Raw genomic sequence first — 16649 nt, 5'->3', positions numbered from 1 at the left:
AGTACTCACTGACACTTGGTCTTAATTTGAAAGTAATCCTCCTCTTTTTTAGACTAAGCAACACTCCATACCAGTGTTATCAGACTCGGACCGGTGATCGACTCGGTCGAGGTACTGGGTCAATGAGTCAATGGTTCAACCACTGGGTCACTGGTTGAACCGTTTAACTTGGTCGATACTAAAAAAATTAAAAAAATTCATAATACAATAATAAAATGTCACAAAATACCATACACACAAAAGCAATAAGGAATTTTTTACCACAACAAAATGTCACAACTCACAAATAACTGAAATAAGTTTTAAACATCATCAAACAACATCGATTTTACGCTTTAATCACAACAAAAAGCGTATAAACAAGTTTAAAACAGAATAAACAACTAAGATCTTGTACATTATAAGCTAACAAATGATATATGCACATGAAACAACTTGTATATAATCCAGTTTCTGATTCAGGCTAGCTAAAAAGATTTTCAATTTTTCAATTTTTTACAACACCAAAGCTTGTTATTCATATTCTTTAATTTATCCTCAAAGAAACGACAAGAAGACTTTGCAAAGAAATTATATACAGAACAACTTGACTCATTCTATATTAAAAAATTAAAAGAATTAATAATATTAACTAACATTAATTAATAACTTCATAATAAAAACACACAAATAATTATTTTAACTTATTGTTAAATAACGTTTTTGAAACAATTGTTAAATAACGTTAAGAAATAGTTATTGTTAAATATATATATATATATATATATAAATAAGTAATTATTATAATGGTTGGGTTGTGTTTTAGTTATTTTGTGTAATAACACTAGTCTTTACTTTCGTTCAAAAAAAAAACTAATGTTTACTTGTCAAAGATTTGTATAGTATTATTTTTGTTTATATAAATACAATTAATTGTAACCATTATATCAAAACACTTGTCTAGCCTAGTGGTAAGATTCACAGCATTGAATCTTGAGGGAATGGGTTCGAATCCAAGCTAGACACTTTTCCAAATTTTTTTCGCAACTATTAAATGCTAAGAAAAAAAAAGTGCTCTGTTCAAACAAACAAGGCCGGTTCTAAGAAAAAAAAAGTGCTCTATTCAAAAAAAAAAATGCAGGGAAAAAAAAGGCCCGTTCTAAGAAAAAAAAAATCTCTGTTAAAAAAAAAAAGATTGGTTCAACCGAGACCGGCCGAGTCTCCGGTTTAATCATAAAAACCGGCCGAGTTGACTGGTTCACACCGGGCGGCTTGCATGGCCGATCCGATGCTCGGCTCGAACTGATCTAGGGTCCGGTTCCCGGCTCAACCGGTCGAACCGGCCGGTTCGAGCCGAGTTTTATAACACTGCTCCATACCTCACAATGGGCTTCTCCATCTTCCCATCCTTCATCTCTCTAGTAAGCAATGCAGCAAGAGGAACAAGAGCATGACGATGCCGCCTCCCTTCATGAGAGGCCATATCAAGCCTTAATCAACTCTTTTTACTCAGACTCAATTACAGAATCACTAAGCTATCTTGCTCACAAGGGTATCACTGTATCAGCACTCCAAATTCCAATGGTGAAATAATTGTAACAAGCACTCCCCAGATTAATATAGAAGCACATCTTTCTACACTGTAAACTCTAAACATAATAGGCTCAACAGAATCACACTTGGTCCAAATTTGATCTGCATTCACCACCAAGTAAGTTGTTAAGCCATGATATACAATGTAATTTAAATACTTGAGCATACCAAAGATTCTATTAATAGATTGAAGAAAAAAAGGAAGGTACAAATAGAATATGAAAATTCCAAGCAGGGAAAAGAAACAAAGTAGCTGAATTACGTGAGAGAGGTGTCTCTTTACCGATGAGGGAATTAACCAAACCCGTATCGCAAAGAGTGAAATGGTGACCAATTTTCGTAAAACCAAAGGTAATGAACTCGACTCGTTGATTGTTTGGTTTAATTACGACAGGTAGGACTGTTCATGGTTCGGTTCTTTGCTTGAACCGAACCAAACCTGAACTAAAATTTTAATTCGGAGAACCGAACCGATATAGTATGGTTCAAACCGAACCGGTTTTAAATTTCGGTTAACCAATTCGGTAAAACATGCATATTTATAGTATGGTTCGAACCGGACCGGAACTGATAGTTAATATTTTGGTTCGGTTACCGAACCGGATTTTCAATTTAGGTTCAAGTTCAGTTCGGTTTTTAAAGGTTAGGTTCTTAAACGGTTCAGTTTTTTGTTCGGCTTATGGCTAGCTTCGGTTCTCAAAGAACCATGAATAGTCCTAACGACAGGATAAGGAAATGATAATTGGGACGGTGATGCTTCGTTTCCTTTGTCTTTGACTTATTTTCATAAAAATATATAATTTATGTATACATTATTTTGTGTGTTTGTGTGTGTTTTTGAAGAAATTTTTTTCAGAGAAAAATTCAGAAAATTGATTTTTTAAAGTTATTTTGAGTAGCTTCTAAAATAATCAATTATGGTTCAAATATACAATGTTATCTTTAAGATATTCTCTTAAATTAATATAAAAAAATCTTTTTTATGTCCTTTAATATAATTTTATATGAAAATAAGCATTTTTATGGGTCATATAAAAACGGTTTAAAATCACTTTTAAAAGTGAAGTACACTTATTATATTTATGAGAAAAATTGTGCTTTTGAAAAAATTGTTAAAATAAAATCATTTTTTATTCAAAGGTAAAATTAGTTTTTTTAATCATAAGCAAACATGATTTTACACGTTTGAGAATAAATTCAAATAGTATATAAAAAAATGTTATATAAGCTACTCAAATATGACCATTTCACAAACTACTAAAGACTAAAGAGCATATAAACTAATTTGAGCTAGTCAAATAAGTGATATGATTTTATCATGATATTTTGTTCAATCATCAAATGGTCCCGTAGCTCAGTTGGTTAGAGCGTTGGTCTTATGAGCCGAAGGTCGCGGGTTCGAGCCCCGTCGAGACCATTTCTTTTAAAATGTTGCTTATGTTGACATAACCGGACATAAGTTTAGTTTGGCGACAAATGTAAATTAACCACTTCTTTCATATGCATATTATGCACACTTTACAACACATCTAATTAGAATACAATTTTATAAACTTTATTTTAAAACTATTTTGAATTTAGGGTTTACAAACTTCATTGTATTTGACCAAAAAATTAATCGACGGCTTGAATCGCATTTTTTCATTTTTATTAAAAATAAGCGAATTAACATGCACCGTAATTTGTGTCATATTATTTATTTATTTTTCGTTAAATAAAAGTATATTTTCAAACTTAAAAAATGTACTAATAAAAGTATGATTATAAATACTCTTTCATTATTTCAAATAAATAAATAAAATAAGATACTCTTTCATTGAGCAATTAAGAAAAATATGTTAAAAGTTATTTTATATGATTTTCCATTTTGAGACCTCACATTTATATTATATTTATCATGTCACTTCAATCTTTGTATCACTAAAAGTGATTTTATTTTATTCAATCAAAACAACCTTCATTTTTTTAGCATACTTTTACACATAATTTTCAACCATAAGTTCATTATTTTAAACCTATATTAAACTCAATCTAACCAAATGTATGTGTACCTTTGTTCTTGGTTTCTATCAAACCAAACAAATTGTAAAAGGACCCTTAACCGCCTTCAAGAGGGAAAATAGGACCATCTAATATTTAGTAAAGGTGTGAAAGTATAAGTTTATCTTAATCTAACCCTCAATCCCCTTCAAGAAGAACTAGACTAAGGATTACCCTCTAATATTTATGATACATCACAAAATTAAATTGCTGTCATTCAAAAATTTGTTAATAAATCTCCATCACCCAACCCATATTTCTTATATCTTTTATCACTCGAGATATTATGATTCCGAAACGGGTCTAATATAATAAAGGAGTGAAAATTTGATCAAAATGAAAAAGAATTAGAACTTTTTTCCCAAGGTGGGTCTGTCTGGCTAGCTACGCAATCGAAAGCTGGTCCCAAGAATTTACAGTCAGGGACGAACACCTGCTTGCTTAAGCACAGAGAAAGCCTTCAAGTACCACACCAACTCAACTCAACTCAACTCAACTCAACTCTAATCTCGCATCTTATTCTCCCTCCCGATCCCAGAACGAACCAACCACTCAAACCACAGAAGAAACAACTACACAATTTCCCATGGTCTTTCAAGGTTCAACTCCATGACCGCTCGTTGATTCCAACTTCCCAAACAACACGTTGCTAGACCCTTGTCAGACCATTTCGCCGCATAACAAACCCGTCTTCAAGTCTCCCTCTACACATGAAATGTTATATAAATAAACCAATTCATAAAGATCTGCCATGAAATTTCCCTTCCTTTACTTACAACTACTGGTCCATTCTTCAATTAGTTAACTAACTCGGTTGAATTTCCATTTTAAGTGTGTTTCTAGATTCTAATATGACTGGTAATGACCAAGCTTCTGGTTCTAGTCACAACATTAGGGGTTTAATCGCCAACGCCGGTGCCGGTGCCGCCGCGGGTAACTTTTCCAATTTTGGCTTCGACCCTTTTCCTATTTTCGGTTCAGTTTTCATGGGTTTCTGTCAAAATCTTGACTTTCGTTTTTCAGTTCATGTATCTGGTTATTTTTGCTGCTGATTTTCTAGTTTTTTCAAGTATGGTTGGTCTGATGGTGTGACATTTACTACAGGGGCAATAGCGGCTACATTTGTGTGTCCGTTGGATGTGATCAAGACTAGGCTACAAGTTCATGGCCTTCCTCCTTCGCAGAAAGGTATCCTTCAATCAATTGTTTAATGGGCCATGAACAATAGCGAGGTTGATGTTGAATTTCTATTAAGATTGAGGGTAAATTTTCTAACATAGATAATTGACATGATTTGGCAATTTGATGACTTTGAATAATTTTAAATAATTAGGTGCTTCTCCTTTGAGAATTAAGTGTTTGTGTCATCAACATGAGGCCGAAATTTTGTACATTGTTTACTTGAATCTGGGTCATGTTAGTTTCAATTCTATGTGTCAATAATATGTGTAGCAGTACTATTTCGATATGAATTAATCGGCCATACATTTGTTGAGTGATTGCTCCTTGAGTCTTACTTCTGCTGTTCTCCTAGGTAGTATCATTGTCTCGAGCTTGCAGAATATAGTGAGGGCTGAAGGCTTCAGGGGAATGTACCGTGGCCTTTCACCAACAATACTAGCATTACTTCCTAACTGGGCAGTGAGTTTCTTTTTCTCTTGCCTCTCTAGTCTCTACATTTTGTGTTGTGATCGGTGGCTGTTGCAGCAAAAGATGCAAGGTTTTTTGAAGCTGGGCTTTAGATGCGCATCTATTCTGATTCTGTTCTGTCTCGTTTGAGAATTCTTTTGCCTTCTATCTTCTTAACCATGCATGCAAACTTTTAACAAAGACAATACGACCCAAAATCTGGAGTTACATTAGTCTTATGGAATATGGATAACTGTTAAAATCTCCATATCAATTTATACTTGTCAAGTTGTCATACTGGAGGTTGCATTTTTTCTTTTATCAAACTGCTTGCTAACATATTGCATATTAGTTATTACCACTAGTTTGTAAATTCTTGGATCCTTAAAACTCTTGTTTTGGCTATCTTTATTTTCTCAATTTTATTATGGAATCTAGTGGATATTCTGTCTTCACGACTGTTTAGGTTTGGAGTGATAAACAAGCTTTTGCATCACTTTCAAAAGAAATTCATTAAGGGAAATTTCTTTTATCATAGTCTGCTTGTTTAACATAAGTCCTTATCTTTATGTGTTTAATTATTGTTGATCCTAAGTGGATTCATATTTTCGCTCTTGGAGTACTTTTTTGATACTTTTTTAGTAAGTGGATTTCTTGAAGTTGGAAGAGGTAACTCTCTAGCTAATAAAAGTCATGTCAGATGACTGCCTCTTTTTCCCTCTTGCTGGAGGAATTTTTAATCCCATCACCTCTATCTATGTAAAGCAACATATACTTTTCTGTTCATATAAGAAACCAATTAAAAGTTTATCCTAGTTGCATCTACTTTGTCCGTGAAGATCCTTTTCAAATGATTGTTTAATTATATGTTTGTAACAGTTTAGTTCACAGCTTACGTTCAATTATATGTTTGTAATATCTTTTTCAATTAGTTCACAGCTTAAAAGTGTCTATTTCAATTATAGGTTTACTTCACAGTTTATGATCAACTAAAGGGCCGGCTTCGTTCACGTGGTAAATATTATATAAATACTGAGTACTTTTCACATAAACTGGTCTTTACTTGAGTCATCAAAATTATAATGCTAGATCCTCAAATTGTTTTGTCGTTTCTTCAAATCATGAATTGAAATTTGCTGGATTGACTATTTTCTTTTATGACAATCTTTATTGGTAATACTGTTGCAGATGGTTGTAACGAACTCACAACTATTGGAAATATTATAGCTGCTGCTGGTGCTGGGGTGGCAACAGCAATTTCTACAAATCCATTGTGGGTTGTTAAGACAAGACTCCAAGTAAGTTGGTGCTTCTCTCCTCTGTAATTTTATTAAAATGTATTTAAAATTAGGAGTGTAGTATCTTCTCTTTTATTTTTCTTTTTCTCTATCCTTTTTACTATAGATCTTTCTCAATATTTAATTCGTACTTATGAATCTGTCACCTTATTTGTTTCAATGTAATTTTAAATTTCGTAGCTATCACTGATGTATTTGCTATCCGAGTGATTAGTTAGATTGAAAAGTTTCTTACGTAATACGTTTTAACTTAGAGCTCCTTTCTCCAATGAACTTAAGTTTAATGCATTTGTATATGTCATTTGGTTGTACCTCTTTCTATTTCTCTTATTAACAAATAAATTTTTTATTTCATTTATTTCTTGATACCGAATTACCGATGCTCTTGTTTTTGTTATATTGGACACTTATTTATCTTTCCCCTGATACACATTAGACACAAGGAATGAGGTCTGATGTTGTTCCTTACAAGAGCGTTCTTTCTGCTTTGACAAGGATTGCACATGAGGAAGGCGTGCGAGGACTATATAGGTCAGTTCCTTAGTTCTAATTATAAGTTTGGTGATGTGCTAATAATATGTTATGAAAATGCCAAGGGTTGTTACAAGCTAATATGAGGAAGGCTAACAACTTTTAGTTAAACATTAATTTTCAGCTAGCGTATCTGTTATTTTTTCCAACCAGAACCTTGTTCATATTTGTTTTCTTGTTTTAATTTTCTAATTTTTCGCATGCAAAATCTATGTAATAAATGTTACAATTGGAATAATGAGATTCATTTTCTATTTCAAGTTATCGATTGGATTTGGTGGATCAAATCATACATCATATTCGATTGGTCCTCACCCATGTTGATTCCCTGATGGCAAGTTAAATACAGACAGAAACAAACAGCCTTCACACAATAACTACTTCACAATTCATACCAGTTATTCAAGGAAAAATATAATAAAGTGAACTCAAAGCATGATAATAACCTGTCTTTCTTGTGTATTTAGTTGTGATGGTATTCTGTTCTTGTTAAGCAGTGGCATTTTACCTTCATTGGCTGGCGTAAGTCATGTTGCAATTCAATTCCCAGCATATGAAAAGATCAAATTATACATGGCAGAAAAAGGTACACATGCTAGCAGTAAATTATTTATATATCCATTAGTCCTTGAAATAAGTGAATTTTTATGCCTTTTCATGTCTTGCTCATCAAATGAAATTTTCAAATATTTCAGATAACACAACTGTTGACAAGCTAAGTCCTGGAAATGTTGCAATCGCGTCATCAATTTCAAAAATAACTGCCTCTTTATTGACTTATCCACATGAGGTATAAATGACCATCTTGCTCAATTGTATGGCTGGAATAAAATTGCAGGGTCCCTTTGGGTAGAAACTTTGTATCGTCCCACATGTTCATCTCGTTGACGATTAGAATGTCACATTTTCAGGTAATACGTTCCAGGCTCCAAGAGCAAGGCATAGCCAAAAATAACGGGGTCCACTACGCAGGGGTTATTGATTGTACTAAGAAGGTGTTTCAAAAGGAAGGCATTCGAGGCTTCTATCGCGGTTGCGCAACCAATCTATTGAGAACAACTCCATCTGCAGTTATTACATTCACCAGTTATGAGATGATACACAGGTTTTTGGATAGGGCTATACCTAAGGACAAGGGGTCTCCACAAGGAAGTTCTAAATCGAGTGAACTTAACAAGCCCCGGCAAGAAGCCGGTGACACTAACATAAAAAATGGCACTGATAGGGGACATTCACCTTCTCTCAGACTAACATGAAATCTTGAGCAATTCCTCTTGGAAACAAGGAGCAGCTAACAGGACATTGATTCGCTATAATCTTTTTTTTATTGTCTTCTCTTTCATTTAATTTATAAGTAGGTATCTCTGAATTTTGTTCTTCTGTGAGGCATGTATTTGCTCGGCTTTACCGGAATTGTGAATTGTATTAGCGTAATAATAAAATAGACAGAAGTTACTAAGGCCATGTTCTTAGGTAGAATAGAATGGAGTTAAAAAGGGAGCATTTCCATTTGGCTTTGAAACTGGTCTTGCGTTTTTGCTTATGGTTTTTTTGTTATTCACAATATGTTGTTTAGTTTAGCTTTTACTAATTTAGTTTCCAAAATCAATTCCAGCAGTAAACTACAAAGTGTAGCATTTGAGTTTGTATATTGGCTTTTTTTTTACCTAAGGTAAAATGTCTCAGAATTACTTTTTCCTTACAGAAGTTGATTGTAGTAGATTTTCCCACAATTACTTGTCCTCTGGTTTTTCACTGAGCTGAGCACACAATTTACAAGTAAGAGCATCTTTAGTTTCATGCTGGCAATTGTTGTAATTGATTAAGTTTTGGATGTTGGATATTTCAATTGGTTATGTCAATTAAACAGCTTGTGTAGTGGCTGCTGATTAAAGTTGTAGCCCATTTATGTCATCACACAGTGCGTTCTCTTTCATAACTGTTGGGACCATGCTTATCTATTTACACAGATTCCAACTCAGATAAGTTGATATAAACGGGATAGTCTCGAACATGGTGGGGATGCCCATCATAGAACTAGAAGCATACTTAGATATGACACTGTAATGTTTTTTGATAAGCAATTCCTACTTTACTTCCTCGCTATGCAACCATGGCATTGTTACATCATGTATATATCTCCTTAAGCATCATGCTTGTCTTTATCTTTTTTTTCCACCCTTTTGCGACGTTGATAATTCATGCTTTGGCAAAATATATTCTCCTCTTCTGCCTCTCACCATGTGCTACACGTCTCTCTCACTTTAACTTTTCATTCTTCTTCCTTAAAATAATATAAAAAAGTAAAGAATAATATCCTATGGCCGTAAAACAATTTAGCACATATTTGCCAAAATGAAAAATTCCAATCCCAATCGTCTTACTTTCATTTGTCTCACTCAATATTCGATACAAACAGGTTATCAACAATCAAACTTTATTCAATAAAATATACATATAATCACCAATTTAACTCTTCCATTCATTTTGTAATCACTTAAAGGATGAGTTATAAAACCCTTGACAATATTACAATATGCCTCACATAGAATCACTTTAACTCTTCTTTCTTAAAGCCAAATCAATTACACTTTAACTCTTTTAGGACGAGTGATTAACTATTTCTAATTTTTAATTAGATAATTGTGATAGTTGTTTAATTAGGTCAATACAAGGAAACGTGTCTAAATAATGTGTAAGAATGCTCTAATATATGTAATAAATATTTTTTTTTTAAATCAACCCCATAATGTTCAAACTATAAAAATATTATTATTGAGATAACATCATTAAGAAAAAACATACTATCCGTCAAAAAACAATTAAGAAAAGTATACTTGCATCGTTTTCACTTGAGGGAGGCTTTTTTATGTGGTAACTGCTCTTGTAATTCTGACCCAGGTGTGGTGAGAGAAACTTCAAAACTTGCTCAACATCTAATCACGTTCTATCCCGGGGGTGCAAAATTATCGATGATGACAACAAAACACGCTTAAAATTACATATAATTTCTAAAAAAATTAAATGTAAAACAAAATAATAGTGCTAAATCTTAGAAAAATAATTATTTTTTTAAAACACAATTTTTTTTTATTTTTTTGTTGAGTGTTGAGCACAGAATATACAATTTCGATTACTCAGCAATGGTAACAAGAACAGGGCGCCAAGCTCTCTTTGACAGCAATGACCGGCAACGAAAACCCGACCCAACGGGTCTAGGCGACCCGGGAGCATAACCCGGCCCAGCAAGGCCCATATTATCAACGCTGCTATTACCAATCTCGTCGTTAGTTACATCATCTTCGCCACCTGGCGAAGACACAAACAGGTCCTTCAGTGAGCGTCTCCGCACCAGATCCCTGCCCTTCATCTCCAACAGACTTTCCCGCTGAATCGCCGATTCTCGCCGCCGTCGTGATCCTCCACCCCGGCCGAGAAGCATCCTTAGCGTGGTTCTCCGGCGCCGGATATGCACGAGCGGACTCGTCCGAGGACTCAGCGTCGGACTCCGCGACGCGCCGCACTGCATCGCGTGAAGCAGCGTCGCCATTCCTAGGTAACTTCTTCTTCTTCCTCTTCTTCTTGTGTGAATTTCAGTGAATTTGAATTTGAAATTTGAGTGGCGATGATGATTGTGAGGGTGAATGCTTCTTGTAAGAGTGAGAGAGGAGCGATGAGATCTGTTTTGTGAACAGTTGCATCTTTTGGTGTCAATTACAAAGTGTTTTGTCTGGTTTATTCCTTTATATATATATATATATATATATATATATCAACAAAGTGGAAATTCTCATGGATAAGCACAATGCCACAATGCATTAAATTAAACATAGAAACACTTTATACTAACATTATTTTAAAGCTTTTGACAGTGAGCTTATGCAATTTGAGGTTCAAATTCAAAGGCATGAATAGGCAAAGTAGAAAAAGGATGCAGGACCACTGGAATTGGACTGGTTCAACTTTCAAGGTATTTAGATGTTTTTTTTGAATAAAATAGATGATTCTCCTTTCACAAATGAAATTGACAGAACACTAAATAATGCTATGCAAGATGGCTTTAAAAAAAATTAAAATCAATGTGAAGTTTGGTTTTATTCAAAAATATTAAATATGCAACTAAAATATTTATAGTTCATGTTTTTTAAAATAAATAAATCAGTGAGGGAATAAGATAAATTTGTTATTTTCAAACTATTATACTATTTAGAACTTAGAAGTAGTACTCGTGGTTGATCAAAATGCTTGCACATGTCAGAATCTACAAATCTGTAACTCTAGAAGAGCTAAAAAAAGTCATGTAGGCCATAGTTGTCACTTATTATAAAATAAAGTAAGTTAGTTGGGAAATATTTTTAGCTCATAATTTTAAACAGAGAAATAAGATGATAGCTAAATTCAAAATTCTGGTATTTCTTAAACAAAATACAGTAGTGAAAGTAAAGTTTATGATAGATTATACTTACCCAGAAAAAAAAAGGGGTTTGTGCTTTCTGTCTTGGTACCTTGGCTTATTATAGTTAAAAGCATAAGTTACCATATGTACTAGCATTGATGGCAGAGGAATTAAAACTCACCTAGGCACCAAAAAAGAAAGTAAGAAATTCCTTCATTTATATGTATGAAAAGGACCAAAGGTATGCCTAATATTATAGTTCGTCATCTTATTAACAACTGTACAAGTGAATGACATAATGATTCATGTTCTTATTTGCAACTGCTTGAGTGCTGACATAATGACATAATTAATTTGCAACTGCTTGAGTGCTGACAAATGTCATCATGTTCTTAACTTTGGGTGGACTATTAGAAGAGAATAAAAATATCAAGTATTGGAATTAGGCTTAGCAGCTAACTACTGACATTTGAAATAGTGGATTAACTAATCCACTTGTTTCCTCTATATGTGTAGACTTCCTCCCCACCTTCAATTCTGTTCAGCACCTTCCAGTAAAGTTGAGATGCTAAACTAATAGGAAATATTAATTAATATGTACTGCTTGCAGAATACTTAACAAGATAAAATGCTCATATTTTCCTACTCTGAACTCTCCCTCAGCCAATGGACAAGCAAGGATGTGCTTTATAATATAATCATATTCAATAAATAAGGATACTCTGTGATTAGGAGTAGCATTACGTGCAATTTACAAAATATTCTCATGCCTTATATTCATCGTAGAACGATGACAAAGAAGTAACAAGTACCTACCATCTGAAATGAAAGACTAACTGGCTAGTCACTGATATTTGACGCTTATTCTCATTGTCCCTTTTATCATAGTGTTTGATGATGGCGCTGCAGCTTCATGTTTGGAAGTGGTGGACGTGTATAACTTTGTGGAACCCTAGCACCATGAATTTCAATTCCTTCAAAACTCGCTGGCTCATCATTTTCACTTTCAATTCTCTGCAGCACCTCCAACACTTCACTCATGGAGGGTCTCAATTCATTGTCCCCTTGCAAACACTGAAAAGCCAATTCTGCCACTGAAACTATCATCCTTTTTAACTTGTCATCCGACTGGAAACCAAGGGAAGGATCAATCAACTCACAAAATGCTCTTCTTTGAATCCTCCTTACGGCTAGATTTGCCAACTTAATCTCATCCCTGTCCCTGCTCATGTCAACTGCTGGCATAGATGATATTAGCTCAACAAGAACAACTCCAAAGCTATAGACATCACTCTTTGTTGTAAGCTGGTAGCACATGCGATAATCAGGGTCAACATAACCTGGTGTTCCCTTTGGAGCTGTGGAGACGTGTGTGACATCATTGGGGAATAGTCTCGAAAGACCAAAGTCAGCAACTTTAACACAAAAGTTATTGTCAATGAGGATGTTGCTGGACTTTACGTCTCGGTGAATGATGTCAGAAGCATGGAGATAAGTCAATGCACTAGCAGTGTCTATGGCAATTCTCATCCTCACATGCCATGGCAATATTCTATGCTTTGCCTTATCACCGTGGAGATGGCAACTGAGAGTGCCATTTGGGACATATTCATACACTAGTAGTAACTCACGACTGTGACGTGAAGTGCAGCCATAAAGGGACACAAAATATTTATTTCGCATACATGTGAGTATCTGAATTTCATTGTTGAATGATTCCACTGGCCAGTAGTTGCGCTCGTATAGGCGTTTCACTGCAACTTCACGTCCATCTTGAAGATTGGCTGGTTGTTAAGGAATCAAAACGTAGGCTATTCAACAAGACAGCTTCATTATGATGAAGAAAACAATATGATAGGCTCTTTTTTTTTTTAACTAGCACAATGATTTGTACTGATTATCATATTAAACATGGTAAAAATATGATCTCTACAGCTTCATTTATCGAAGAAAAACTATTGGAATCAACTTCAGTGCAAAAGGGTGAAAGAATCATGAGTCCCTTACCGTAGTAAACAGTCCCAAAGCTTCCTTCTCCAAGCTCTCTAGCTTGATCAAAATTATTTGTTGCCTGTTGGAGCTCCTCATAGGAGAACACAGGGATCCCAAAGTAGACAGCTCTACTTTCTGGGTTTGATATACCTCTGTAGGGACCAGAATAAGTGCTTCTTGGTTGGTTTTGTAAGCCTGAATATTTGTTTGTACGTTTGTATAGAAAAACAATAGCAAATGAGGCAAGTGTAATCACGGTTGCCTATCCTAAAGATAAACCTGTAAGGGGGAAAACTTTAGACTACTGACCAATCCATACACTGTAACATCCTAGGACGAAAGGCTTTTTATTTAGGGTGATTGAATTGTTAAGCAACTGATGAATATAGATATTCAACATGTGAGCGCAGATTATTATAGTTATGCAAGACAGTACCTATTACAGCAGCCTTCAAGTGCCCTTTGTCGTTTGTTCGAGAGAGGTGCAAGTGCCCTTCTTCGATTGTTTGAGAGGGTTGCGGTGCTGTTTGAGAAGGGTGGGGCTCTATGTCCTCAGTTGTTCGAGAGGGGTGCGGCGCTATGTCATTGAGGATGACAATTGAAATATTTGCATTTTGTTGACATTTAGGATTAACATCGACACATAATGACCTCGAATTTAATTCAATTATGAGAAATTAGATTGAGGGCACACATGGTTCAGGGGGATCGGGTGCTGGCAGTAAGCATGCAAATGAAAGAAGAGCGGGGAACCAGGGATTCTGATATGTAGAACTATAGTAGATGTCGTATGAAGGACAGGGTTTTTTGATCATGTTACCAGTTTCAGGGGTAGACCTATGACGGCATATTGTGAAGTTAATACTGTTAGTTTTCTGGGGTGACTCTGAATCAATTTCAGCGTCAGCGGCATTGTGGATGAAAATTGAAGTGTACTTGTCCTCCTGATAGATACTATCAATCTCATAGATATGGTTTTTCAGTTCGAGTTTTTTTACTGCAAGGCTGGTCTCACAACCTCTTATGTATAACCCCACATTCTGGTTTTGGACTGGTGAAGGGAACATGGATTTCCCCTAGATATCCACAGGGAAGAGGCGGTGAACATTCATTAGAGTGATAATAAAGTGGTGACTCAAAGAAGTCTCACATTGCCAAGATTAGCAAGTGCACAAGTGCATATATAATAAAGAACACACACACCCATTGTCTTAAGTCTAAGGTTTTGTGGTGTTGTGTGGTTCTAACTTAGGATTTCTAACATGGTATCAGAGCTGACATGATCCAAGTCATGACTTCCGCTTCCAAAAAAAATGAAGGAGCACAAGTCCAAGGAACTCCGATGTTCCCGCTAGAGTACTAGCCCAGACAAAGAAAGTCGAAAGGCAGACTCGGACGAAGGAGCACAAGTCCGACGACCACTGAGGTTCCCGCTGGAGTGCAAGGCACAGGCAAAAAATAAAATTAAATGGAGTCCCAATTGAGGGGGAGTAATAGAGATAATAAAGTAATGACTCAAAGAAGTCCCATATTGCCAAGATTAGCAAGTGCACAAGTGCATATATAATAAAGAACACACACACCCATTGCCTTAAGCCTAAGGTTTTGTGGTGTTGTGTGGTTCTAACTTAGGAATTCTAACAAACTGCAGTCAAGAGAGGAAGCAGAAAAAGGAAACCAAACACTGACACTGTGTTTGGTAGCGCCAACTTTGGCGAGAGAGAGAAGGAAGGGAGAGAGTTAGGAAGGATTGCATCTCTCCTCCCTCATTTGGTTACTCGGTACTGAATGTGAAGAGAGAAGATTATGGTGGGCCACTCCAGCTTTTTAGAGTCTTCTTAAAATGAGAAGAAGTTGAGAAGAAATTGGCCACATCTGCACCTTTTTTGGACTTTCCAATACTGCACATTTGATCAACTTTAAAATAATTAAATATTTATAGATTTGAGGGTAAAAATGTCATTTAGCATTAAAAATAATTTTTTCCCTTCCATCCACCTCATTCTTTCTCTTATCTTCTTCTTCTATCTCTATCATACCAAAAACCTCAAATTCTACTCTATTTCTCACATATTTCTCTCTACTCAACTTCTCTCTTCTCTACTCTCTCTACTCTATCTCTCTCTACTCTACCAAACAGAGTTTGAATGCGCAGCCATCCAAAAATATAACACAATTAAGGGGCCAAAAGCCTTATTCAATAAGAAGAATAATAATATAAGGCCATTCATTGGTGATTTTTGTGTAACTCATTCTCTCTCATAATATAGCAGTGCTAATTATCTACTGTATTATGTGTGTCTACTACGCTAGTTGACTTGGACAATTGACTAAGGAAGACTTGAGAAATTGACTGGAAAGAGGGCTGTTGGAAATTCTGTTAATTCATCTTCCAAAGGCTGAAAATATGCATCTTTTCATACTTAGCCTTCCCCAGTTGGCTCACTTTTTTGGTTTTTGAAGGTATCCACCGCTAGGCATGAGACTAATCATCCGAAACTCTAAGATCACGTTAAGTAAGTAGACCTCTCACAATAAATATTTCTTCATACACACCACCCAGGAATTGAATTTTAGATTAGATGTTTAAGGAGTTCAATTATCTATACTAGTTAGCTCCCTTGCTCACTATGAAGGCTTGACTTTTGAAGTTGTCCGTTTCATGGAGCTTGAAGTTTACGTAATGAAAAATTGACACTAGGTAGATTTTTGTGCCAAGAGGGATGTGAATCATGTGATTGGTCCTTTACAAACACCAAAATTGTCCCTAACATTTACCATCGACTTCAAGCTAATCTCTTATAGTTATTTACCTCAAATATTAGTCATCTTAATCCCTAGAGAAAGAAAGTGACTAAAAATAATATAAAACATAAAACCGTGTCCGAGGGAGGAATCCTCTTTGGCTAGATGCGTCATGTCTATACAGCCATTTTATTTTATTTTAAATTCAAACAATTTCCACACTTTTACTTTTACTATTCCGAAACGTAACCTTAAATTTGATGTCACTACCATTTTGAGAGCACAAGAGCTATCAAAGCTCATGCTTTGTTATGATAGTTTCTTTTTCCGAACTTGACTTGCTGAACGATATTTATCTTCATGGTAATAACCAATTATGGGTCAGCCACAATGATAACTAGTCATTGCGTTGATGAAGGGAAAACAATGGGACTAGGGTACATGAC

General features: G+C 35.1%; 3 protein-coding genes and 1 non-coding gene across 4 annotated transcripts; 2 read left to right on the top strand and 2 right to left on the bottom strand.

Moving 5' to 3' along the window:
• Positions 1 to 2915: 2915 nt before the first annotated feature.
• Positions 2916 to 2989, top strand: TRNAI-UAU (transfer RNA isoleucine (anticodon UAU)). The gene has a single exon. It is a non-coding gene; the product is annotated as a tRNA-Ile (tRNA).
• Positions 2990 to 3944: 955 nt separating this feature from the next.
• LOC130739525 (nicotinamide adenine dinucleotide transporter 1, chloroplastic-like) lies at positions 3945 to 8592 on the top strand. The gene is made up of 9 exons (XM_057591847.1): positions 3945 to 4545; positions 4717 to 4800; positions 5147 to 5253; positions 6207 to 6255; positions 6430 to 6539; positions 6976 to 7070; positions 7568 to 7656; positions 7766 to 7860; positions 7982 to 8592. The coding sequence occupies exons 1-9, from the start codon at positions 4464 to 4466 to the stop codon at positions 8324 to 8326; spliced, it is 1056 nt and encodes a 351-aa protein (XP_057447830.1). The 5' UTR covers positions 3945 to 4463; the 3' UTR covers positions 8327 to 8592.
• A 1611-nt stretch (positions 8593 to 10203) lies between these two features.
• Positions 10204 to 10620, bottom strand: LOC130737028 (uncharacterized). The gene has a single exon (XM_057588798.1). It carries the CDS (start codon positions 10618 to 10620, stop codon positions 10204 to 10206), a length of 417 nt encoding a protein of 138 aa, XP_057444781.1.
• A 1379-nt stretch (positions 10621 to 11999) lies between these two features.
• LOC130737026 (LEAF RUST 10 DISEASE-RESISTANCE LOCUS RECEPTOR-LIKE PROTEIN KINASE-like 1.2) lies at positions 12000 to 14371 on the bottom strand. The gene is made up of 3 exons (XM_057588797.1): positions 14279 to 14371; positions 13474 to 13720; positions 12000 to 13250 (listed from the first exon to the last, which is right to left on the bottom strand). Exons 1-3 carry the CDS (start codon positions 14369 to 14371, stop codon positions 12349 to 12351), a joined length of 1242 nt encoding a protein of 413 aa, XP_057444780.1. The 3' UTR covers positions 12000 to 12348.
• Positions 14372 to 16649: the final 2278 nt, after the last annotated feature.

Source organism: Lotus japonicus, chromosome 2, assembly GCF_012489685.1.
Source record: "Lotus japonicus ecotype B-129 chromosome 2, LjGifu_v1.2".
NCBI classification, from domain to species: domain Eukaryota; kingdom Viridiplantae; phylum Streptophyta; class Magnoliopsida; order Fabales; family Fabaceae; genus Lotus; species Lotus japonicus.
The sequence above is the reverse complement of the archived record's forward strand: the minus strand, read 5'-3'. Positions and strand labels throughout refer to the sequence as shown.

Excerpts from the sequence above, each read along its gene's own strand:
- LOC130737026 (XM_057588797.1), bottom strand. The coding sequence starts at position 14,371 with ATGCCGCTGACGCTGAAATTGATTCAGAGTCACCCCAGAAAACTAACA. Across the intron at positions 13,721-14,278 it reads TAGGTCTACCCCTGAAACTG|GCAACCGTGATTACACTTGC; the intron begins GTAACATGATCA and ends TCTTTAGGATAG. Across the intron at positions 13,251-13,473 it reads CTTTGGGACTGTTTACTACG|CCAATCTTCAAGATGGACGT; the intron begins GTAAGGGACTCA and ends CTTAACAACCAG.
- LOC130739525 (XM_057591847.1), top strand. The coding sequence starts at position 4,464 with ATGACTGGTAATGACCAAGCTTCTGGTTCTAGTCACAACATTAGGGGT. Across the intron at positions 5,254-6,206 it reads CATTACTTCCTAACTGGGCA|GTTTACTTCACAGTTTATGA; the intron begins GTGAGTTTCTTT and ends TTTCAATTATAG. Across the intron at positions 7,071-7,567 it reads GGCGTGCGAGGACTATATAG|TGGCATTTTACCTTCATTGG; the intron begins GTCAGTTCCTTA and ends CTTGTTAAGCAG.
- LOC130737028 (XM_057588798.1), bottom strand. The coding sequence starts at position 10,620 with ATGGCGACGCTGCTTCACGCGATGCAGTGCGGCGCGTCGCGGAGTCCG.